General features: G+C 35.5%; 1 protein-coding gene across 6 annotated transcripts in view; it reads left to right on the top strand.

Moving 5' to 3' along the window:
- IPO11 (importin 11) overlaps positions 1-25,374 on the top strand; it is a 218,473-nt gene extending 193,099 nt beyond the window's left edge. For all 6 annotated transcript variants that reach the window (XM_081293441.1, XM_081293442.1, XM_081293444.1 and 3 more), the window contains one exon: positions 23,923-25,374. In XM_081293441.1, coding sequence (XP_081149567.1) covers positions 23,923-24,087 — 165 coding nt within the window. In that variant the 3' untranslated portion in view covers positions 24,088-25,374. The remainder of the gene's footprint in view (positions 1-23,922) is intronic.
- The last annotated feature ends 832 nt before the right edge of the window (positions 25,375-26,206 follow it).

Here is a 26,206-nt window from a genome sequence, read left to right as displayed (position 1 = left end):
TCCTCAGCCCTTGGAATGGGCTCTAAAAGAGTGAAGGAGAACATTATAAAAGTAGTTGGATGGAAAAGGTGCATTATACACCATTATATGTATTTCCTTCATATCTGCAGGGAATATATCCCAAGACCTCCTGTGTCTAAAATCATGAATAGTACTGAACTCTACGTATACTATGTTTTAAAACCATGTTTACTTTATAAATTAGCCATAGGAAGAAATAACTAGTAATAAAGTAGACCAGTTATTACAGTAATAAAAGTTATGTGAAGTTCTCTGTTTTCTCTCTCTCCCCCTTTCTCTGTAAATATATTACTATACTGCTGTCACCCTTCTTTGTGATGATATGAGATGAGATAGGCCTTACATGGTGATCTGAAGTGACGTAAATAATGTGGGCCTTGTAATGTAGTGTTAGATTACTGTGTAAAGGTTTCTGGAACACAAGTCCCTATTATACTGATAACAACCACATTTAATCTGATAACACAGATGGCTACTAAATAACTTAGCAGGGAGGTTGCATATATGTTGTCAAAACACTGCACAGAAATGATTCATGTCCCTGGCAGGAATGAGAAGGGCTGCTTGAGATTTATCATGCTACTCAGAATAGCATGGAGTTTAAAATTCTTGAATTGTTTATTTCTGGAATTTTTCTTTTAATATTTTTGGACTGTGATCCATTACTGAAACAAAAGTAAAACTGCAGATAAGGGGAACAGAGATGGGAATGATAGCAAACTTCTTATTAGAAACAATGCAATCAAGTTGACAACTTTGTAACACATAATGAAAGAACTTTTGCTTATTATTATATTACTAAATTCTTTTGAAGACAATTTTACTATTGTAGATAAAAATTATTTAATCTCTCCTCAATTTGTAAAATTCTCAATTTTTGTTTTTTCCTACTTTTTTATTGGTGTTTTATAGTTAGTTGTATATACTGATAGGATTTGTTGTTTCATATTAATGTATTAATGTATGTACACAATAAACAATATAATTGGGCCAGTATCACTCCTTTCCCTCCCCACTTCCCACCCTCTGGGTCCTTTCCTCTACTAATCTCCCTTGATTTTCATGAGATCTACCCCTATCTTTTCATTTTTCCTCTCTAGCTTCTGCATATAAGAGAAAACATACAACACTGAACCTTCTGATTTGACTTACTTCACATAATGGCCTCTAGTTCTATCCATTTTTCTTTAGATGCCATAATTTCATTTTTTCTTTATGGCTGAATAAAAATCCATTGTGTAAATATACTACATTTTCTTTACCCATTCATCTGTTGATGGACACCTAGGCTGTTTCCGCAGTTTGGCTACTGTGAATTGTGCTGCTATAAACATTAAGTTTTATTTTGATGACAGAGGGAGTCATCACCCTGTCTTATAGATTTTTCTTTAGTCATTGATGTGAATTATTTATAGTCTGCTCACATAATGCATGACGGTGTCAAAGATAATTTCTGAAAACCTCTGTATTTTAAACTAATTGTCAGGTTTATTTTAATTACATTATTGGTTTTTTTAAAAAAATAACATAGAAGTACTCATGCTTGCTGCCTGGTGACTTGCTATATGATTTTTTTCCCTTTCAAAATTGCTAAAATGTTTTCATTTTTTTCTTCAGCCTTTGGCACATAGCAACTTTATAAAATTTGTAGATAGATGGGGGGTGGGGGGAAGCTGTATTCAGAAACTGGTTTGTTAATAAAATTGAATCAACCCCAAATTCTCATTTTGAGTGTTTTTGTTGATATGATAACATTATTAACAAGTAAAATCTATCTTCCTTTCTCCACCTTTTAGAAATTTTTAAAAAATAATGAATACAAATTATTGTGTCTTTGCAAAGAAAAGAGTTTTACCATTAACTTTTATCTATATGTTTTGGTTGTTACTTATTTGTTATCACTTATATGTTGGTTGCCACTTGTTACAGATTTTTCTACCAAATCTGATTATCTTTAGGTCCAATTTATTAAAAATGTGTATAAATCCTCACACTTCAACATTCCCTTAAAAGCAGTTTTGTTTACTTTGTCAAGTACCCAACAGTACTTCCTGCTGTGGTTGTGTAACTACTTTTCATGACCTCTCTACAATCACAGTCAAGGAACATCTTCAAAATGAATTATTTTTCCTTTGTAGTCATTCCACATACAAACACCATGTGCAAAGCCTTGATCTTTATTAAAGCCTTTTTTCTTCTAAGGAATATTACTGCCCTCAGAACCTGTCTTCTGGTGTATTTTGATCAATAGAGCATATATTATTGTTTTTAAAATATTTAATACTATTAGCTTATTACCAGGCCATGTTCTTGAAATGCAAGGATTTATTTATGCTTTGCACAGAATGTACCTTTTTTTTTAAATTTATTACCTGATTGTTACACTACTGTTACTACATCCTTATCTTCATTTCCAGACGATATTGAAACATGTAAAGAGTCATCTTTGCATAAAGTTATCTAAGACTGACTATATAAAAATAGTAAATATTTCAAACTTGTAGTCTGAACATAGCTTTCCTTACAAGTAAAACCCCCAAAACCAGAGTTAAATTTACTCCAAATGTTTGAAAAACACTGTTGCAGTAGGCAATTGAGCTCTTAAAAACTGCAGGGTTGCAAGTGACATTAAAGCAGTCTAAGAGGATGGGAAATAATGAATTGAAATAACCTAGCTAAGATGTAATAAAGACACAAATTGATAATCAGGCATTCTCCTGAGATAACAGTTCTTCCTGTGATAGTAGTTTGAGGTCACAGGAGTTATGATCCTTCACAGTAGGCTACATAATAGTCATCAAAAGACATTGGAAATGAAAACTCTATTGAAAATGCCTTTGGAACCATATAAACTAATGACTTCTGAAGGATGTTGTTATTGTTTTTGTTGATTAATTAATTGCCTGATGGTGTCAGTATTGTTCTTGAGTGCTGCAGGGCAGGCAGCCTCACTCTTTCCCTCTTATTTACTTGAATTGTTACCACAAACCTTAATCAAAGAGAATTTAGTAAATTTGCCTCTGTTTATTTAGAAACTTTGGAAATGTGGTGTTGGCTTAATGTAAATAAAAGCTTAAGGTGTATAAGTGAAGAAGTTGGACTAATTTGGGATAACTTACTTGCAGTAATTTAGGTAGCGTGCCCATGTACACTGAATTACCTTCATAGCCCTTTTTCCTGTTTTCATTTCTGCTTTTCTCTTCTGCTTTTTCTCAATTATTAGTAATGTTGTATTTTTTATGAGGAACCTATCTTTCAGTGGAGGAAAATTAAGAATTCTTTTTAAAGGATTGTTCTACATATGGAAGTTGCCAGTTTGAAGAGATTTTTTTTAATTATATCAGTAACCTATACTAGTCTAAAAACTATAAAAGAAACATGATATGAAATATCCTTTCCTCAAGAAACCTTTACTAATGCTATGATATATGATATATATCTTTCCTAATAATTTATTTGCATATATAAATGCATGATCTGTATGTATTTTATAAATTACAACTGCTACACATCTGCTTGTTTTGTGGGACTGGGGATTGAATTCAGGGTTTAATGCATGCTAGTGCTTTCCCACTGAGCTACATCCCAGTCTGCCCAACAGCACCATTTATTTATTTATTTATTTTGAGACAGGATCTCATTAGACTGCCTAGGTTAGCCTCAAATGTGATTCTTCTGCCTTAGCCTCCTCAAGGAGGGATCATAGATGCTCATTTTTCTTAAATGTAATAAATAGATTGCATGAACAACAATTTAGATTCACATCATTTCACTTAATGGCTACATATGATGGCATTCTGTTGAATGGATTTTCATCTCATGCCTCTCTTAAGCAGTTCTTAAAATGGTGTCCACAGACAACTGAGGGTCCTCACAACCCCTTCAAGAGTATTAAGTTATACTCTTGAAATATGAAATAATGGTAAGATATTATGTAACCCTTTTATTGTGTGAACTGTGCACCAGTACTGCAAAAGCATTGTAGGTTCAAAAAATTGTTGTATGTGACTCTGGCATAAAGGCAAAGGAAGCATATTATACTAATTATTTACAGTATATATTCTTCCCTGGCAGTTCTATTATTTTTATTTCAGAATGTAGTTAATAAAATGGTACAAGTTATTAATTTTATTAAGTCTCTACTTTGAATATATATATTTTAAATATTGTTTGTGTCAAATTGGGAATATTCTCTGTAACAGTGGTTGTCTTGAAGTTTAGTGTATTTGAATTACTACCTTTTTCAAGCAGCATCATTTGAATGTGAAAGAACCGACAAAAAAAAAAAAAAACATGGTTATTCACACTTGGATATTTGGAATACATTTTCTTGAAAAGAAAGCTTGTTACTTTAAGAAAAACAACAAACAATAATTGTTGCCAGTACTAAACCTTGCACCTTCAAGCAAAAATGAAAGTTTTGGAAAAGTTTCATCTTGTATCCCCATGAGTTTGATAGTTTCCTGGTGTTTTTTTCATGCAATTGGCAGTGGTGTTAAGATTATAATGTTTTGATAATGAAATGTTTCAACATTTGGAAGAACTCACTGAACCAATATTTTCCAAATGACCAACATTGAATTCATGTTCTAAAAAAATCTTTCAAGGGTAAAAGATTTATTAAAAGGGCAAAATGGGTAGACCAGTGGATTTTAATGTAACAGAGAAAGAAAAGTCTGTGATATGGTTTCAGATTTCTTGTTGTAACTGACCTTTAAGAAAATACTTTTTGTGAGTTTTAGAATAGTTTCAAAGAAAAGTATATGATCTGCAGACCCTCTTAAATACTCCACCATTTTCCAACCATATATCTGGAAAAGGCTGATTTTTCTTCATCCAAAACACAACAAATTAAGTACAGAAATAAATATGAAAATCTAGCTGTCTTCTATTAAACCAAATATTACAGAGATTCAAAAAATTAAAAAATGAACAATGTCACTTTCCTTCCTAAAGGAGTATTTTTGTTTTGAAAAAATCGTTTTCCCTAAGAGTGTATTGTTTACGTTTAACATGTAATGGGTTTATTGTTATTTTAAATGAGTTAACAAATAATTTTAAATTTTTCTCATTTCTAATTCAGTAAGTATTGGTAGATATATAATACCTATATAAACAAATTTTGTTGAGGTCATCAATAACTTTTAAATGTAAAATTTTTAAAGGCCCTATGGTAAAAATATTTGAGAACCTCTGCTCTTGAGAGAGATTGAGATTGTTTTCACTTCGGGGTTATATGTAAACAATGAGTGCTTCAGTAAACATAATTTCTCGCCTGTCTTTGTATACTTCAAAATTTGTCAAGAAAATCCCTAGAAGTGTATATGCTGGATAGAAAAAGACATGTTTCGGCAATAGTGATGATACTGCCGAATTGTTGATGAGTGTGTCCAGCAGTCCCCATGTGTTAGTCCACATTCTAGTCACTAGGATGAGTAGAAAGTAGTGTCTGTTTAATGTACTCTTTTAATTATGAAGGAAACTAAGCATTTTTCAGTTCATTTATATTCCTTTGATAAATGGTTTGCTTATGTCTCCCTGCACCCCCATTTTCCCATTGGAAATTTGTAGGTTTTATTTATGTGTTTTTCTTTGAAGTATGAATTCTGTGGCAGATTTTATTTTCCAAGAATGATCATTATAATATCATTCACATGCATGAGCCTCTTCTTTTTTTGCAGGGATACGGGGGACCAGGGATTGAACCCAGGGGCACTTAACCACCGAGCTACATCCCCAGCCATTTTTATATTTTATTTAGAGATTGGGTCTTATTGAGTTGCTTAGGGCCTCACTAATTTGCTGAGGCTGGCTTTGAACTTGCAGTCCTCTTGCCTCAACCTCCTGAGCTACTGAGATTATAGGCATGCATCACTACACCCAGCAACATGCTTTTCATAAAGTATGATTTTTTTTCACTCTCTCCACTTGACAAGTTGGGTTCATATTTCTTCCCCTTGAATCTTCTTGAACTTGCTGATATTTTATGACTTTCAAGTATAAAGCATAAGATATAGTTTCCATCTACTTTTCTAGGAATATTTGTTCTCCCAGCTACCATGTTGTAAGAAAGTCCTACTTTCCCCCATCAAGGTCTCAGTTACCAACCAACATTAAGTGTTCGACTTACCAGTTCGTGACACTTCCAATAATTCCAGCAACCAGAATACTTGAGTCACCATTAGCCTTCAAGTCTTTCCAAATAAAGCCCTGGAGATCATAGAGCAGAGATGGTTCATCTTGCTCTGCCCTCACAAATTCCCCATCTACAGAATTTATGAACATTAAAAAATAGTTGTGATTTTATGCTTCCCAGTTCTTTTATTTTATACTTCCTAGGAGTAGTAGTTACACAGCAACCAATAACCAGAACAAGTTTTTTATAGATTAAAGAAATCCGTGTTGCCTCCAGCATATTTTACTTGTGTGGTGTCTGCATACTTAAAATTACCACCCCACTCTCAAGAACATAATTTTCGTGTTTTAAAAGATTTACTTGTGTACGTCTTTAATCCATCTGGAAAATTTGATAAAGTAATTCAGTAGGGTGCCAGCTATTTTTTCCCTCCTTACTTTCTTTTTTATAACTACCATCTTGTCCAAAATTAATTAATAGTCTGTTGTATTTCAGAAGTTCCAAATTACAACCTGTTGACCACTATTTGAATTATTGTAGCCTAACAATGCCTGTTAATACCCAGTAGTGGATGTTTCTAAGGACTTTGTTTTTTTGTTGTTGTTGTTGTTTTGTTTTAACTTCTGCTTATAATCAGGTCTACTGATAATGTAGTCTCAACTTTTTAAAAATTTTAATTCGTTATATATGTCAACAGAATGCATTACAATACATATTACACATCATGATCACAATTTTTCATATCTCTGGTTGTACACAAAGTAGAGTCACATCCTTTGTATCTTCATACATATACTTAGGGTAATGATGACCATGTTTCCACAGTCTTTCCTACCTCTTTGCCCCCTCCATTTTTCTCCCTCCCCTTTTCCACTTTGCCCTATCTAGAATTCATTTAATCCTCCCATTCCCCCACCTCCTACAGCATATTATGAATCAGCATCCTTAAATCATCCTTAAATGAGAAATCATTTGGCAAATTTGTTTTTTGGTGATTGGCTAATTTCACTTAGCATTATATTTTCCAGCTCCATCCACTTACCTGCAAGTGCCATGATTTTATTCTCTTTTAATACTGAGTAATATTCCCTTATGTGTACATACCACATTTTCTCTATCCATTCATCTACTAAAGGGCATCTAGGTTGGTTCCACAGTGTAGCTACTGTGAATTGTGCTGCTATAAACAATAATGTGGCTATGTCCCTGTAAAATGCTGTTTTTAAGTCCTTTGGGTATAAACCAAGGAGTGGGATAGCTGGGTCAAATAGTGGTTCCATTCTAAGTTTTCCAATGAATCTCTATACTGCTTTCCATATTGGCTGCACCAATTTGCAGTCCCACCAGCAATGTATGAGTGTGCTTTTTCCCCACATCCTCGCTAACACTTATTGTTGTTTGTATATGTAATAGCTGCCATTCTGAGTGGAGTGAGATGAAATCTTAGTATTTTTTTTTTAATTTTTTTTTATTGGTTGTTCACAACATTACAAAGCTCTTGACATATCATATTTCATACATTAGATTGAAGTGGGTTATGAACCCCCAATTTTACCCCAAATGCAGATTGCAGAATCACTTCGGTTACACATCCACAATTTTACATAATGCCCTATTAGTAGTTGTTGTATTCTGCTACCTTTCCTATCCCCTACTATCCCCCCTCCCCTCCCCTCCCATCTTCTCTCTCTACCCCATCTACTGTACTTCATTTCTCTCCTTGTTTATTTTCCCATTCCCCTCCCTCACAACCTCTTATATGTAATTTTGTATAGCAATGAGGGTCTCCCTTCATTTCCATGCAATTTCCCTTTTCTCTCCCTTTCCCTCCCATCTCATGTCTCTGTTTAATGTTAATCTTTTCTTCCTGCTCTTCCTCCCTGCTCTGTTCATAGTTGCTCTCATTATATCAAAGAAGACATTTGGTATTTATTTTTTAGGGATTGGCTAGCTTCACTAAGCATAATCTGCTCTAGTGCCATCCATTTCCCTGCAAATTCTATGATTTTGTCATTTTTTATTGCTGCATAGTACTCCATTGTGTATAGATGCCACATTTTTTTTATCCATTCATCTATTGAAGGGCATCTAGGTTGGTTCCACAGTCTAGCTATTGTGAACTGTGCTGCTACGAACATCGATGTGGCAGTATCCCTGTAGCATGCTCTTTCAAGGTCTTCAGGGAATAGTCCGAGAAGGGCAATAGCAGGGTCAAATGGTGGTTCCATTCCCAGCATTCCCAGGAATCTCCAAACTGCTTTCCAAATTGGCCGCACCAATTTGCAGTCCCACCAGCAATGTACAAGTGTACCCTTTTCTCCACATCCTCGCCAGCACTTGTTGTTGTTTGACTTCATAGTGGCTGCCAATCTTACTGGAGTGAGATGGTATCTTAGGGTGGTTTTGATTTGCATTTCTCTGACTGCTAGAGATGGTGAGCATTTTTTCATGTACTTGTTGATTGATTGTATATCCTCCTCTAAGAAGTGTCTGTTCAGGTCCTTGGCCCATTTGTTGATTGGGTTATTTGTTATCTTATTGTCTAATTTTTTGAGTTCTTTGTATACTCTGGATATTAGGGCTCTATCTGAAGTGTGAGGAGTAAAAATTTGTTCCCAGGATGTAGGCTCCCTATTTACCTCTCTTATTGTTTCTCTTGCTGAGAAAAAACTTTTTAGTTTAAGTAAGTCCCATTTGTTGGTTCTTGTTATTAACTCTTGCGCTATGGGTGTCCTATTAAGGAATTTGGAGCCCGACCCCACAATATGTAGATCGGAGCCAACTTTTTCTTCTATCAGACGCAGAGTCTCTGATTTGATATCAAGCTCCTTGATCCATTTTGAGTTAACTCTTGTGCATGGCGAGAGAAAGGGATTCAGTTTCATTTTGTTGCATATGGATTTCCAGTTTTCCCAACACCATTTGTTGAAGATGCTATCCTTCCTCCATTGCATGCTTTTAGCCCCTTTATCAAATATAAGATAGTTGTAACTTTGTGGATTAGTCTCTGTGTCCTCTATTCTATACCATTGGTCCACCCGCCTGTTTTGGTACCAGTACCATGCTGTTTTTGTCACTATTGCTCTGTAATATAGTTTGAAATCTGGTATCGCTATACCGCCTGATTCACACTTCCTGCTTAGAATTGCTTTTGCTATTCTGGGTCTTTTATTTTTTCCATATGAATTTCATGATTGCTTTATCTATTTCTACAAGAAATGCCGTTGGGATTTTGATTGGCATTGCATTAAACCTATAGAGAACTTTGGGTAATATCGCCATTTTGATGATGTTAGTTCTGCCTATCCATGAACAGGGTATATTTTTCCATCTTCTAAGATCTTCTTCTACTTCTCTCTTTAGGGTTCTGTAGTTTTCATTGTATAAATCTTTCACCTCTTTTGTTAGGTTGATTCCCAAGTATTTTATTTTTTTTGAGGATATTGTGAATGGAGTGTTTTTCCTCATTTCCGTTTCAGAAGTTTTGTCGCTGATATACAGAAATGCCTTTAATTTATGCGTGTTGATTTTATATCCTGCCACTTTGCTGAATTCATTTATTAGTTCTAGTAGTTTCTTTGTAGACCCTTTTGGGTCTTCTAGGTATAGAATCATGTCATCTGCAAATAGTGATAATTTAAGTTCTTTTCCTATTTTTATGCCTTTAATTTCTTTCGTCTGTCTAATTGCTCTGGCCAGTGTTTCGAGAACTATATTGAATAGAAGTGGAGATAGAGGGTATCCCTGTCTTGTTCCAGATTTTAGAGGGAATGCCTTTAACTTTTGTCCATTCAGAATGATGCTAGCCTGAGGCTTAGCATAGATAGCTTTTACAATGTCAAGGTAAGTTCCTGTTATCCCTAGTTTTTCTAATGTTTTGAACATAAAGGGATGCTGTACTTTGTCAAATGCTTTCTCTGCATCTATCGAGATGATCATATGGTTCTTATCTTTAAGTCTATTGATGTGGTGAATAGTATTTATTGATTTCCGTATGTTGAACCATCCTTGCATCCCAGGGATGAATCCTACTTGATCATGGTGCACAATTTTTTTGATGTATTTTTGTATTCGATTCACCAGAATTTTATTGAGGATTTTTGCATCTAGGTTCATTAGAGATATTGGTCTGTAGTTTTCTTTCTTTGAAGTGTCTTTGTCTGGTTTCGGAATCAGGGTGATGTTGGCCTCATAGAATGAATTTGGAAGAGCTCCCTCTTTTTCTATTTCCTGAAATAACTTGAAAAGTATTGGTATTAATTCTTCTTTAAAGGTTTTGTAAAACTTCGCTGTATACCCATCCGGTCCTGGGCTTTTCTTGGTTGGTAGTCTTTTGATGGCTTCTTCAATTTCATCCATTGATATTGGTCTGTTCAAATTGTGTGTATCCTCCTGACTCAGTCTGGGCAAATCATATGCCTTAAGAAATTTATCGATGTCTTCACTATCTTCTATTTTGTTGGAATATAGGTTTTCAAAATAATTTCTAATTGTCTTCTGTATTTCTGTAGCATCTGTTGTGATATTGCCTTTTTCATCCCGTATGTTAGTAATTTGAGTTCTTTCTCTTCTTCTCTTCGTTAGCATGGCTAAAGGTCTGTCGATCTTATTTATTTTTTCGAAGAACCAACTTTTAGGTTTGTTAATTTTTTCAATAGTTTCTTTTGTTTCAATTTCATTGATTTCCGCTCTGATTTTAATTATTTCTAGCCTTCTGCTACATTTGCTCTTGTTTTGCTCTTCCTTTTCTAGGGCTTTGAGATGAAGTGTGAGCTCATTTATTTGTTGGTTTTTTCTTTTTTTGAGGAATGACCACCAGGCGATGAATTTTCCTCTTAAAACTGCTTTCATTGTGTCCCATAGATTCCGATATGTTGTGTCTGTATTTTCATTTATCTCTAAGAATTTTTTGATTTCCTCCTTTATGTCTTCTGTAACCCATTGATCATTCAGTAACATATTGTTCATTTTCCATGTGATGTAGGATTTTTCCTTCCTTCTTTTATCATTGATTTCCAGTTTCATTCCATTCTGATCAGATAAAATGCATGGTATTATCTCCACCCCTTTATATTTACTGAGGGTTGCCCTATGGCATAATATATGGTCTATTTTTGAGAAGGATCCATGTGCTGCTGAGAAAAAAGTATATCCATTTGATGATGGTTGATATATTCTATATATGTCAGTTAAGTCTAGGTTATTGATTGTGATATTGAGTTCTATAGTTTCTTTATTCAACTTTTGTTTGGAGGATCTGTCCAATGGTGAGAGAGGTGTGTTGAAGTCACCCATAATTATTGTGTTGTGGTCTATTTGATTCTTGAACTTGAGGAGAATTTGTTTTATGAATGTCGCAGCACCATTATTTGGTGCATAAATATTGATAATTGTTATGTCTTGTTGGTGAATGGTTCCTTTTAACAGTATATAATGACCTTCTTTATCCCTTTTGATTAACTTAGTCTTGAAGTCGATTTTATTCGATATGAGGATGGCCACCCTGCTTGCTTACGAGGACTGTGTGCGTGGTATATTTTTTCCCATCCTTTCACCTTCAGCCTGTGTATGTCTTTTCCAGTCAGATGTGTCTCCTGGATGCAGCATATTGTTGGATTTGTTTTTTTAATCCATGATACCAGCCTATGTCGCTTTATTGGAGAGTTTAAGCCATTAACATTCAGAGTTACTATTGATATATGGTTTGTACTTCCAGCCATGTTTGATTATTTATCCTTTTTTTAAAAAATTTATTTTGTTTCTCCATGATTATCTTTCCCCTCGCCCTCTGTCTTTACTGAGGCACTTCCCACTGATGGTTTTGGTTATTGTTTTTCATTTCTTCCTCATGTAGTGTTTTGCTCAAAATGCTTTGCAATGCTAGTTTTCTGGCTGCAAATTCTTTTAACTTTTGTTTATCATGAAAGATTTTTATTTCGTTGTCATACCTGAAGCTTAATTTTGCTGGATACAGAATTCTTGGTTGGCATCCATTGTCTTTCAGTGTTTGAAATACATTGTTCCATGACCTTCTTGCTTTCAGTGTCTGTGATGAAAAGTCCGTTGTTAACCTTATTGGTTTACCTCTGAATGTAATCTGTCTCCTTTCTCTTGTAGCTTTTAATATTTTCTCTTTGTTCTGTATATTGGATATCTTCATAACAATGTGTCTTGGCGTTGGTCTACTGTGATTTTGTGTGCTCGGTGTCCTGTATGCATCTTCAATTTGTATATCTGTTTCCTTTTTTATTTCTGGAAAGTTTTCTGTAATTATTTCAATCAGCAGGTTACTCATTCCCTTGGTTTGAATCTCTGTACCTTCTTCTATCCCGATGACTCGTAAGTTTGGTTTTTTTTATGTTATCCCATAACTCTTGGATGTTTTTCTCGTGATTTTTTACCAACCTTTCTGAGTTGGCTAGACTCTTTTCAAGATGATATATTTTGTCTTCATTATCTGACGTTCTGGCTTCTACTTGTTCCACTCTGTTAGTGATACTCTCAATTGAGTTTTTAATTTGGTTTATCGTTTCCTTCATTTCTAGAATTATTGTTTGATTATTTTTTATAATCTCTATCTCCTGATAAAGATGTTTAACTTCTTCTTTTATCTGTTTATGTAATTCATTCTCAATGTGTTCTTTCGCTGCTTGAATTTGCTGTCTTGTATCCTCTTTAAGGTTGCATTCCATCTGTCTAAGGTGTTCCTTGAGTTCTTTATATGACCATTTTTCTGATGACTCTAGGTCCTCCTGAATATTTAGGCTGTCCTGCATTGTTTGTACTCCTTTTCTTCCTTGCTTTTTGAAGCTGCTCATGTTACTTCTTGTTCTGTTTGACTGCTGAGTTACTGTTTACTCCTATAAATTTATTTGATGCTTGGGAGGAAAGGTATTAGAAGGGAAGGGAAGAAGTCACTAAAGAGAATGAGAGTAAGCAGGTAGAATTCAAGGAAGGGGGGATAAGATAATTGAAAAGAAATGAAAAGACAAAAGAAGAAAAAAATAGGAAATAAAAAAATTTTTTTTAATATTAATAAAATTAAAATTAGAAGAAAAAAATTTTAAAAATTGTAAAAAAAATTTTAAAAAAAGAACAAGAAAAATGAAAATGAAAGAAAAACCCAAATCAAAAAAAAAGAGAAAAGAAAAAAAAAAACTAATAAATGCAGTCTTAGAGTTTGATTAACTTCTCTTCCAGTAGGTGGCGCTGTGCCCACCATGCCAAGTTTCTCCTGTCAATATGCAGGAACCAATCACTGTGCAGCAGCTCCTCCCAGCCTGGGCAAGTCTCCAATCCTGAGTGCCTAGGGCCTCCTCTTGTGTCTATTCACTTCCCATTTTTCCTGTAGCCAGGGCCCTCTCACGGGTGCCGCTCACCACAATACTGGCTACACCCCAGGTCTGCTGCTCCCGGGAGCCCTTTTTTCATGAACGACTGGGCACACTCTTCCAGTTTGCCATTCCCTCAGACCCTAAGTTTGTAGAGCTTGTGGCTGAGAATCTTCAGCGAATTTTACTTGCCCTCCGGTAGCCACTCCCCCAGTAGCTGGTGCAAGAGACCTCAGCTGTCAGCCCTGGTGGGAGCGGTAGTTCCGCACCGCGGGTCCCGCGCCACCTCTGATTCCCTCGGGCTGGCTCACGGGAGAGCTGGGAGGGGCCCTTAAGGTTTCCCCATGTGTGGAGAGGGAAGGCTAGGGAATTACACACCTGTAACCGCAGGTTTCAATGAAATTATCTCCTCCGCCGCAGTCTGATGACGTCAGTTCTCTGCCATGGTGGTGTCTCTTGCAAATGGCGACAGTTAGTTTCCCTTTGCTGGGCGACCAATGCAACGGGTGGGTCCTTACTGTTTCTCCCAAGCCCCGTTTCAAACCTGTGGCCACTGCCTATGAAGGCTCGGTAGGCATTTACCTCCGTAGGATGAGAAGGGCTGACCAGTTGTTTCAGCTGGATGGATTAGTGCTGAGTCACAGCTGTTTGTCTCGAAATCTTAGTTTTGATTTGCATTTCTCTAATTTCTAGAGATGTTGAACATTTTTTCATATATTTGTTGATTGATTATGTATCTTCTGAGAAGTATCTGTTCAGTTCCTTGGCCCATTTATTCATTGGGTTATTTGTTTCTTTGGTGTTAAGATTTTTGAGTTCTTTATATTTTTTTAGAGATTAATGCTCTATCTGACATGCTTGTGGTAAGAATTTGTTCCCAATTAGTAGGCTCTCTATTCACCTTACTGATTGTTTCTTTTAACAAGAAGAAGCCTTTTAGTTTGAATCCATCCCATTTATTGATTCTTGATAATAATGCTTGTGCCATAGGAGTCTTATTAAGGAAGTTGGGGTCCTATCCGACGTGAGGATGTTTTACCAGAAAATTTAGCTTCATATAAAATAAAGAATTGTTAAAAAAAAATCTTAGTAAAATGTAAAAGGCCAGGCACAGTGGTATATTCCTGTAATCCCAGCTACTCAGGAAGGTGAGGCAGGAGAATTGAAAATTTGAGGCCAACCCCAGCAATCCTGTCTCAAAATTCAAAAACGTAAGTGGAATACTGGGGCTGTACCTCAATGGTAGAATGTCTCTGGGAGGGGCTGGAGGATGCTTTATGGAAAACAAAATTCATATACTATTATTTGAAAGGCAGGCATAAGATCTTAAGCAATTTAAATACTAAGAATTATATTTTTATTAATATTTATACTTGTGTCTTCATTTTAGAATATTTCTTAAATAATCAAATTGATCAAGTAATACAGCAACTTTTTCTTTTAAGCAGTACATTAAAAGTAATTGCTTCTTAATGGTATCCTAACTATATAATAGGAATAAAGACATAATATATCAAAAGCTAAGGTATGCTGCCATTAATCAGAATTAGATAAAGAAAATATGAGAAAGAATATGTCCATTGAATTCAGTAATGATATGTTCACAGATTATCACTTCTGCTGAAAGAATATTTATTAGCTAAAGAATTCACAGATTAAATGGTTTAGATTTCATTATATCCTAACCACTTTAACTCATTTTTATGTGAACTCTAGCAAGGTAAAATTATCTATGACAGACTTTAAAACAGCTTTGCGTAGTTCTGTCTTTATTTCCTATTCCACATGTACAGTGTATGCAAGGATAATAAGTCATCTGGTTTTCTAGATATATTACCTTAAAATCAAATACTTTAAAATAAAGCAGATATAAAAGAGGAAGGCTTTTGTTATAGAAACTATTCAGGTGTTATTTTTAACCTTTCTTGAACTTAAATTGGAGTTAATTTTTCCCCCACAGGAAGAAACTGAAAATGTTTTTTGTCATTATGTGAATAAAGTATGTTACATATAAATAATATGAAAATGAAAGATCTTTATTTAATGCGGTTCTTAGTGGAGTGTTATTTTGTTCTCCTGTGGACTTAATGGCATTGACTTTTTTTTTCTCTCTCTCTCTTGCCATATAGGGCAAGTTAGTGCTGCTGGCATGAATGCATAGGAGATAAGGATGCTTCTAAACATGCTATGCCCTTAGAACAGCCCTCCTCCCAATAATGAATTGTTCACCCAAAATAGTGCCAACTTTGAAAAACCCTGAATTAAAGCAGTCATATTTTGTTTGCTGTTAGATATTACAAGTATATTTTGTTTTGTTTCATTAAGCAGTAGGTAGTTGCAAGAGTATCATTCAAGAAATATATGAAGTGCCTACTGTGTGTCAAAAAGCAGCCAGATTATAGAGAACCTTGTATACAATATGATAAGTGTAGTAGGTAGAATAATCCCTCATTTCCCCCAAAGATGTCCATGTCCTATGAATATGTTATATTACGTACAACAAACAAAACTTCAACAAATTGAGCTTTAAAGATTTAATTAGATTTATTAATTAGTCATAAACCAGGTAGCATATAGTCTACAAAATAGGAGTGCCTTTGGGGTTGGCAGAACTGTTTGTTACTATAAAGCAGCTTAGCAGGAACAAGGAAATAGCAAAATACACAGAGCAGATTGGTTAACATTGGGTTACTTTCCCTGTATAGGTTAAGGAGAACAGATTTTTTATCATATTTCATGTCATCTCAGGTTCATTGGCCCCTTTTAACTGGTTGCTATGAAAATCTCTTTTTTTCTCTCTGCATCCCCCACCCCACTGTTGGTTTGTCTCTCATGCTTTTTTTTTTTTTTTTTTTTTTTTTAAACTGGCCTATTAAGTTCATATGTGACTCCATACCAGTTTGATCTGGTTGTTGGGACTAGTCCAGGAGCTCCGTCCAAAACAGTTGTTTCCTGTAAATTTTATTTAAATTTTAGTTAAATGGACTTAAAGTTGCTGATCAGTTGATTGTAAAGGACATTACCCTGGAGTGGGTAAATATGTTATCACAAGAGTCTTTAAAAGTAGAAGAGGAAGGCAGAAAAGAGGGTCACAATGATGCAGTATCCTGGTATTACTGCTTTTGAAAGTGGATAGAGGCAGCCACAAACGAAGCAAGGCCAGTGGTCTTTTATGGCTGGAAAAGGCAAGGAAACAGATGCCGCTATAGAGCCTCTAGGAGGAGAGCAGCCCTGCAGCACTTTGACTTCAGTCCTGTGAGTCTTGTTTTGGACTATTGATTGACAGAACTGTATGGTAGGCAGGGCATGGTGCTACATGCCTGTAGTCCCAGCAGCTTGGGAGGCTGAGGCAGGAGGATCGCAAGTTCAAAGCCAGCCTGAGCAATTTATTAATGTGGTAAGCAGCTCAGTGAGACCCTGTCTCTAAATAAAATACAAAATAGGGCTGGGGATGTGGCTCAGTGGTCGAGTGCCCCTGAGTTCAATCCCTGGTAACCCCCTCCCCCCCCAAAAAAAAAAAACCAAGTACTGTACAGTAATAAATTTGTATTGTTTTAAGCCACTAAATTTGTGATAATGAGTTACAGAAGCACAGGAAACTAATATACTGATGAATTGGGGCATTATTTGATAGAAATAGGGAGCCATCAAAAAGTTATTAAGGGAATGATATATGTTGATTTATAGAAAAAGTTAAATCATATTCCACCATGAATTTGCTTAATCACATATGACTGCCTTAATAGTAATGACTATGAATCATCAGATATCATTTGAAACTAGATTTTGTATGAAATGTAATATCCACATTTTCATAATTATATGCATGGTTTTTTGTCTACAAGATTTTATGCTTGCTCTTTCTCTTTCCACTTTATACTAGTTATTTGTACAGAAGATCTCTGGCCCATAATTCTGTAACATAAGTTTTTAATTGAATAGCTGTAGATACATGTTACAAATGTTTTTGACTTTTTAGTAAACAAAATTGTATTCTATTCAGAAAAGCATAATGCATCTTGTCAGAATTTCTCTAAATGAAGAGGAATGTTTTTACTTTGTCATTGTTCTTTATTCCTGTCTTAAAACTCAGGTTTTGGGGAGAGGGATCACTTGTTTCATTATTTTGCAGAATAACTATATTCTAACAAAGATTCTCTATAAATCAAATTTTCCTAATGCAGATCCTATTCACTCATTGATTTTTTTTAAAAAAGATTTTATTTTTTAAAAATAAATGACAGTGGAATGCATTACAATTCTTACTACACATATACAGCACAAGAGATGAATGCATTTAAAGACAAGTTTGGTTTGATTGGTTTTTTGATTTGTTGAGAAAAATTTGCAAAGCAGAGTAGAAGATATGGCAAGAAAAGGTTGTATGTTATATGTAGCTACACTGTACCCTGTGAGGAAGAGGCTTCCTTGAGTCTCCTTATGTTTGCTAGGAGAACTTCATGGTGTTTTTCTGCTCCAGGATCTCAGCCATGACCCCTCTTCATCATTAGATTAACTGCTTCAGCCCAGAGGATAATGATGCCATTGGATGTGTACACATGTCCAGCTAGCTTACTTAGAATTCAATAACTAAGAACTCTCTTCTCTCTGTTGTCTTTTCTGCCCCCTCAAACCCCATACTCCGCACATGCTCTCTCACACATACTAGCTGCCTCAACTGTTCCTGCAGCTGCTTTTTGCCATTTAATGTAAATATTCTGATTGGATCACTAATTTTTCATGTTATCTTTCACCCCCCTCCCTTTTAAAACACGTTACATACAGGGACCATCATTTATTTTATCTCTGAACCCCTGCACTTAAAAAATTGTACAAAATCAATCTTCAGGAGCTCTTCATTGAAATAGATGCCAGTGGTAGCAAATTCTTAAATCCTTATGTCTACAGTAATGCGTGCTCTCTACCAAGAACTGGAGATGGTGGTCTTTGTCAGGAATGTGACTTTTGTAGTTAAGTGTACCAGTTGACTAATATTGCTTTGTAATTGTTTCTGAAACTACTTATTCTTATTTCACTATTTATTTATTCCTTGAGCAAAAGCAAGCCTGACTGTCAAGAGATTGGTACAAATTCATTTATATTTGTAAATCCCAAGGGTTCTATAGATAGTCTGACTGTGGTTACTACATTGTTATGTGAACTAAATGTTGATAGGTTTAGTTCTCTGAAATTTAAGTCAACTGCAGGGATAAAAGATAAATAACATGGCAAACTTTTTTGGGGGGATGTACTCAGGGGCACTCGACCACTGAGCCACATCCCTAGCCCTATTTTGTATTTTATTTAGAGACAGGGTCTCACTGAGTTGCTTAGCATCTCGATTTTCCTGAGACTGACTTTGAACAGCCTTTTAAATGCTTAAATGGTGGTGTTTCCTAAATAATTGTCATAGTTCACAATTTTGTTTATCAAAGAGATGATTGTTTTGAATCTTCAGTTTGACTTACACAGATTATTCAATAATGGAAGCAGTACTGTGGAACTGGTCCTTTGTTTTGTGCCAAGCCTGCCTACCAAAATAAATATACATTTTATTTTTTTTAAATATATGGCATTTTTAAAAGTGTTTGCCATTTACCCCAAGCTCTCCAACAAGCTTAGGTTAAATAGCGATAGTAATGCTACTTCCCTTCCCAGGAACAGTGAGTTAATATAGGTCTTAAAATATCACAATTTCTTTAGTAGGTTTGCTATATTAACAAGTAGTCAAGATGGAAAGCTTTCATTCCCCTATTGATCTCCATTACATTCTGTCACTATAAGTTATTGATTTATAATTTGATGAAATGATAGTCCGTATTTGAAAGAGATTGAAGGCTTGACTGGTTCCTTAAACTTTCTTGCTTGTATGGATTCCCATTCAGCATCTTATTGATAGCACTTGGAGTTTCCATTCCTTTACCGGGTTGTCTGACTTTGTGGAGCATTTTACCAAGAGACTTGAGATTCTCATAAAATTTACTCCGTGATCTCACTTCTTAGAACCATAGAGGCCAGTTTTCCTATAGTAATGTTTCCTATTAGTAATGTTCATATTTCTCAGTCCCTTCAGTAAGCATATAAACAGAAATATATTTACTCTGAGAACTCAGTATACCTAAAGATGACATTTAGATTGCAAATATAATTGCAAATCTCATCTGATTTTTTTTTCTCACTGTTTTCCTTTTTCTCTTTCCATTCTCTGTATCACCTGATACTCGTGTATAGTAAGATCAGTATATTGTGGCTTAGATTTGATTTTATGGTATATTCTCACACAGAATGGACAAAAATGAATATATTTCTGAAAAGCAGTAGTAGAATCAAAGGCATATCTGGGTAATAATACTTTATCCAGAAGACTGTTATTTTCTAATTTAGGAACATTAATGTACAAAGTACATCTCTAAATACCTTATCATATGTTGTTTTATAGTCATTTTGCTTAAACAATAAGATGAACTGAAGAAAATTTATTTACTGATTTAGTTGTGTATTCAGGTTGATTTTTATTTTAATGTGAAGAGGTTACCCCACTGCTAGAAACTGAATAGAAGTAATTCTTAATTTACTGCTAAAACTGGTTTATATTAAAAATACTTCCAAGAAACATGTAATGGGTCATCACAAAAGGCAGCATATTTTTATAGGATTCTAAAAATCCACTTATAATCCTAACAATTTTATTCATGCACAATTTATCACATATCCTTTTTATTATATTACATAATCCCCACAACTGTCTGAGCAAACTGATGTTAAGGTTACCCTATGGTAGCCTTGTGACTCTATATATTTAGCTGAATTTAAGATGATTGAGCCAGGCACGGTGGTACACACCTATAATCCTAGTGGCCTGGGAGGCTGAAGCAGGAGGATCACAAATTTTAAGCCAATCTCAGTAACTTAGTGAGGCCCTAAGCAACACATTGAGACCCTATCTCTAAATAAAATACAAAAATGGGCTAGGGATGTGGCTCAGTGGTTAAGTGTTCCTGGGTTCAATCCTTGTCCCCCCCCCCCAAAAAAAAAAGAAAAAAAGATTTTATATATATATATATATATATATATATATATATATATATATATATATATGCATACACATACACACACGCACCCGCAAATGTTGTTATTGTTTGAATATGAGGTGCCCCTCCCCCATCTTCTGTGTTAATGCTGATTGACTGTTCAGAGATGAAATGACTGGATGATGAGATGTAACCTGTTCAGTCTATCCTAGTTTAAATGGGCTAAGTGGGTAGTGACTGGAGGAGGTGGTTCACTGGGTTTGTGCCATGAAAGAGTACATCTTCCTTGTGGTCCCTTCCTCTCTGCCATGAATGGAGTAATTTCCCTCTACCCTCCCTTCTGCCATGAGGTGCCTTACCTTGGGCTCAGAGCTGTGGAATCAACTTGAATGACTAAAACTCTGGAACCTTGAATCTAACTAAACTTTTCTTCCTCTTAAGTTGTTCTGATCAGGTATTTTAGCCACACTGACACAAAACTAACATTGTCTAAGATTTCTGTCTTGGAAGGCTGTCTCTTTCTTGGTCCTCTGGTTCAAAACAGTAGGCTTTTGTCAAAGTTTTTTGTTGGTTTTCTTTCTAGGTTGCTGACTTCTTGAAATTGAAGTTTGGGATATATAAGGCAAGGAGAAAGCCATGGAACTCACAACTATATTGTTCTTAAGTGTGAAGTTTCTGCTGTTTGACCCTGTTTTCCCCACATTTTGGAGCCTCTTATGTTTGTTGTATTTAAAAAAAAAAACAAACAAACAGGGTTCTTAGTTGTCAGCTATTATAATAAGAATTTGAAAAAATAATTTATTATTTGCAGTGTGTTTGTTTCAACAGCAGATGTAGTATCTACTTTTAAATTTTTATTTATTTATTTTAATTAGGTATATATGAGAGCAGAATGCATTTTTATTTCATTGTACACAATTGCAGCACAACTTTACATTTCTATGGTTGTGCACGATATAGCATCACTCTGTGTGCAGTCATACATGTACATAGGGAAATGATGCCCATCTATTCCATCATCTTTCCCCTCTTTTCTTTGCCCAATCAAAGTTTCCCCATTTTTTCCCATGCCTCCGCCTTCTCTGTTATGGATCAGCATCCACTTATCAGAGAGAACATTTGGCCTTTGGTTTTGGGGATTGGCTTACTTCGCTTAGCATGGTATTCTCCAGCTCCATCTATTTACCTGCAAATGTCATAATTTTATTCTCTTTTAAGGCTGAGTAATATGCCATTGTGTTTATATACCTGTTTCTTTGTCCCTATTTTTTACCTAGAAAGCTGCTTTCTCAAGAGCATACCACCTGGTAAACCTAGTAGGCATTCTGTAATTTTTTACACTAAATCAGATAAATTTTTTTTTTTTAAAGAGGAGAGGGAGAGGAAGGGAGAGAGAGAGAGAGAGAATTTTTTTTTAATATTTATTTTCAGTTCTTGGCAGACACAACATCTTTGTTGGTATGTGGTGCTGAGGATCAAACCCGGGCCGCACGCATGCCAGGCGAGCGCGCTACCGCTTGAGCCACATCCCCAGCCCCTAGATAAATTTTATTGTAAGCCGTGTGGTCATTATTTATATGAAGGTAACAGTTAATTTCTTTGAAAATGCTATTAGTCACTTGAGTGTGTCTCAATTCTGGCAACTGAAGGTACTGTTAAAACTACTATTCTCTGTGGAAGGACTGGTAAACATCAGTTTTAAGCTCAGCTGCTATTTTTCTCATGTGATAATAGATAGTTGTAGTTACAGATAATTCATGATGTTTCCAAAAAATGTACATCCTCTTTAGTAAGAAGTTGATTTTAGTATTTATAATAATATTGATCATCACTTCATATATCTTGAGCAAATATTTTTAAATGTTCATCTTCAATTTTTCAATTTCTGTGCATTTTGTGGAATGTTGTCTTTAGGCTTGTGGACATAGGCCTTTGTGCCCACCTTTCTTGGTGGTGTTTCTCCTACCTGTCTTCCAGGGAAATGAGTTTTGAAATTATTACTTCTTGTCTGGATTTATCATGTACTCCAGCCTCATACCCTATGTCCTGCCTTTCAGTTGAATTTTTCATTTGTGGTCATTACTTTAAAATCTATTTACATTGTTCAAATAGTAGTTCTGACTACAATTCAACTTTATCAGCCACAGAATCTTATATACTTAAATAAATCCTTTTAGATTTGCACTATAATTGGATAATGAGATAAGTGTGCAGCTTACAGCAGTTGTATGTTATTTTTTCAGTTATTAAATCATAAAGCATTTAAATAATACCAGTGGTAAAAACACTGTCAGAAGCTAAAAACCTGTATTATACCTTTTAAATTGGTACAGACAGTAGAGAAAACAACTTGATAATTTGTATCAGGAGTCATAAAATTGTTGATGCCCTATTCTTCTAAAACAGATATCCCAAGAAAATGAGCTGAAAAGTAGAGGAATAGCTATAGATATAATGGGACAGTGTTTGTGGTAGGCTACTCAGCAAAATAATAGTTAAAACTGTATTTATACTATGATCACTTTAATATGTCTATAGCAGAAAAAAATAGATATATAGATTTAGAATTCTCAGAATTTTTTGTGGTATTGTAAATGCACAGAGCAGTACTAATTGTGTGATTCATGTGTATGTACAGCGTGCATAGAAAAGATGAAAAGAAACCAAAAATATTTCCCATTTTTATCTTTAAGGAGTTGAACAATGTCTTATTTTCTATTTAATTGTACTTATTTCTCCTGCCCCAAATATCCCACTGGAGGAGAAAGAATAAAAATATTTAATTTTTTTCTTTTTTTTCCAACTGAAAACATATTTGTTAATTTAAAGAGCACAGAGGTCCAGGGTAGGAGAAATAATGTCTCCTCTCTCATCCCAAGAACATCACTAAGTTACTGAGAACACCTCATCCTCCCCAGGAGATTCCCATGCACGTGTGTTGAAATGGTCTTTAACATGCTCTTTTTCTTTTAGGGAGACTTTCTACTAGATTTTGATGCCTTAAATGGATGAATCCTCAGCTCTTGAGAAACTGAGCTAATCAGAGTAATTTATGTTCAGAGGGCCCTAGAAAGTTGGGGTTAGACAAATTGAATGAAACTTTCTACCATGAAACTGTTTTAGAATCCCAAAAGGAATCAGAGGGTTGGGGTTGTAGCTTAGTGGTAAAGCACTTGCCTAGTGTGTATGAGGCACTGGGTTCTATCCTCAGTACCACATAAAAATAAATAAAATGTGAAGGTATTATGTCCATCTACAACTAAAATAAATATTTTTTCAAAAAGGGGGAATCATTAGCAGTTTTGTAATTGGGGAAGAGATTGTGAAGAAGTGTAGTAAGTTGTGTGCAAAAGAATGTGTTTTGTTTTTCTGACACAGTATGGCTCCTCTCTGTGTCCCGCAGCTGGCCCTGAAGGACCCTGTGCACACGGTGTCGCTGCAGCAGTTCATCTATGAGAAGCTCAAAGCACAGCAGGAGGTTCTGGGAGAACAAGGCTTCCAGTCTCTCATGGAAACGGTGGACACAGAGATCGTCACCCAACTGCAAGAGTTCTTGCAAGGATTCTAAGAGCATATGCCACATGGCTAACACCTTTTTCTTGAAGCAAGCCAAATAACCCAGCCTTCCACCTGTATGTGAGAGCCTGCTGAGGTGACAAAGTCACTTGTGTATGGAGTTCAAGAAACAAAGACCACACATTTTTTACTACAAAATATAAAGAATAAATATAAATCCCACATAACTAAAATCACAAACCTATTCCTCAAAAGAATTTAATTTTATATTTATGAAGGGGCCGTGTGTTTGCTAGAGGTACATTTACTGACAATAGCTGCTTAATTTCCTGTTAAGAGAAGAAACTTTGATTGTCTTTTAATCATGTACTCTTAACACTTGAGAAGATGAAGGTTGATGTCTAAGATGTTTTTCTGCAACCAAAATTAGTTAAATTTGGCTGCCTTATCCCTTTTTTAAGTTAATGAAACAAGTTTGGAAAATGACAGAGCTGTTCAGATGATGCAATTAAAGAAATCTATATGCCAGGCAAAAGTATATAAATAGTGACAAATGTACATTACTACGATTACCTTGCAAGGAGTTGTTTTCATCTGACATAGAAAATGTGTTTTATCAGACACATGCTTTTATTTTCATCTTGGTAATTCAATGCAGGAATTAGTAAAAGCATTTTTTTTCTCATTTGATTTTTAGTAAATACACTTAGTTTGTAAATGTACATTGTAAGGCCCACAGAAGTGAACCTGTGGTACTGCAGTAGCAGGTGGGAGACCTCTGGTCGTGGTTTGTTCCTAGTTTCTTTGTTACTCATGAAGGCCAGCAGCCCTGCAAATGCCAAGAAGAACCAGGCAGCTCCCAGTCCCCAAGTGTTGTGCAGTCCTACAAAGCCACGATGGGCTGTTACACACTTACCCAGGCGTCTCAGGTTCCTTAGTGCATGGGTACATCGGGGCCTCGGTGATGTGGGTGCACCTCAGAGGACCCAGCAGTAAGCCCCAGAGCATCAACACTGACATAACCAGTCTTCCTTCCTTGTTCCTCCATCATGCAGTACTTACAAAGGGGAAAAGGAGAAAATAAAGCCTTACTTTGTTTTACTTGTCATTTATTGTAAACAACAACAACAACAAACCTTTAAAGCATTTTTTTTAGGAAATACTCAAAAGCAAGGTTGGAAAGTGTCTTATCTTTCTATAGAAAGTTGGGTACAGTATGTAACTGCGGGAAACCCACTGCCCCTTTGTAAGCTGTGGAACCCAAAATGTCTGGGATATTTGATGTTTTCAGCAAGAGAAAGAAAATACAGTCCAAATTAAATTTTCCAAAGATACCTCACCTTTGACTGATTTGTCTGATTAGTTTTCTTGCCTCTCATACCAAAAAATGAATTCATAAAAATTGCCCAGTGATTATAAAGGGATATTTTCTTTTATTCTCTGATTCTGATCTGCATGAGTTAATGGCAGTACTACAGGAAGCAAATCTTAGTTACCTGGTTAAGTTCTATTTTAAGACTGGGGATGTGGCTCAAGCGGTAGTGTGCTCGCCTGGCATGCGTGTGGCCTGGGTTCGATCCTCAGCACCACATACAAAGAAAGACTGAACACTCCTTTAATCCCAGTGGCTCAGGGGGCTGAGGCAGGAGGATCACTAGTTCAAAGCCAGCCTTAACAAGACCCTGTCTCTAAATTAAAAAAAAAAAAAAAGGCGGGGGGGGGTGGGGCAGGGATGTGGCGTAGCAGTTAAATGCTCCTGAGTTCAATCCACGTTACCAGAAGAAAAAGGGTATTTCTTTACCACTATTAGCCTACAAGACTGACCTAAGTTTAATAATATCTATCTTTTGCCTTAATTATTTAATTTGAAACACTGTCCCCATCAGTGTTGTTAGAAATTCTCAAACATGCTTTAGTTCTTCAGTTATAGTGAAATATCCATCTTTCCAGTTCCTGACATTTTAATATCATACTATAGCCAGATATTACCAAAACAAAACCCCGAGAAACTTATCTCAGAGAATGAATTTGGTTCATTTTTTAACTCATAGGTCAAAATAGGCTTTGTAAAAATCCTAGGGGGAAAAAAATTTCATGGGACTGGGGATGTAGCTCCAGTGGTAGAGCAGTTGATCCCCCAGCACACCACCGGGGGAAAAAAAAATCATGTA

This window comes from Spermophilus citellus (assembly GCF_964194105.1).
Source record: "Spermophilus citellus genome assembly, chromosome: 1".
NCBI classification, from domain to species: Eukaryota; Metazoa; Chordata; class Mammalia; order Rodentia; family Sciuridae; genus Spermophilus; species Spermophilus citellus.
The sequence above is the reverse complement of the archived record's forward strand: the minus strand, read 5'-3'. Positions and strand labels throughout refer to the sequence as shown.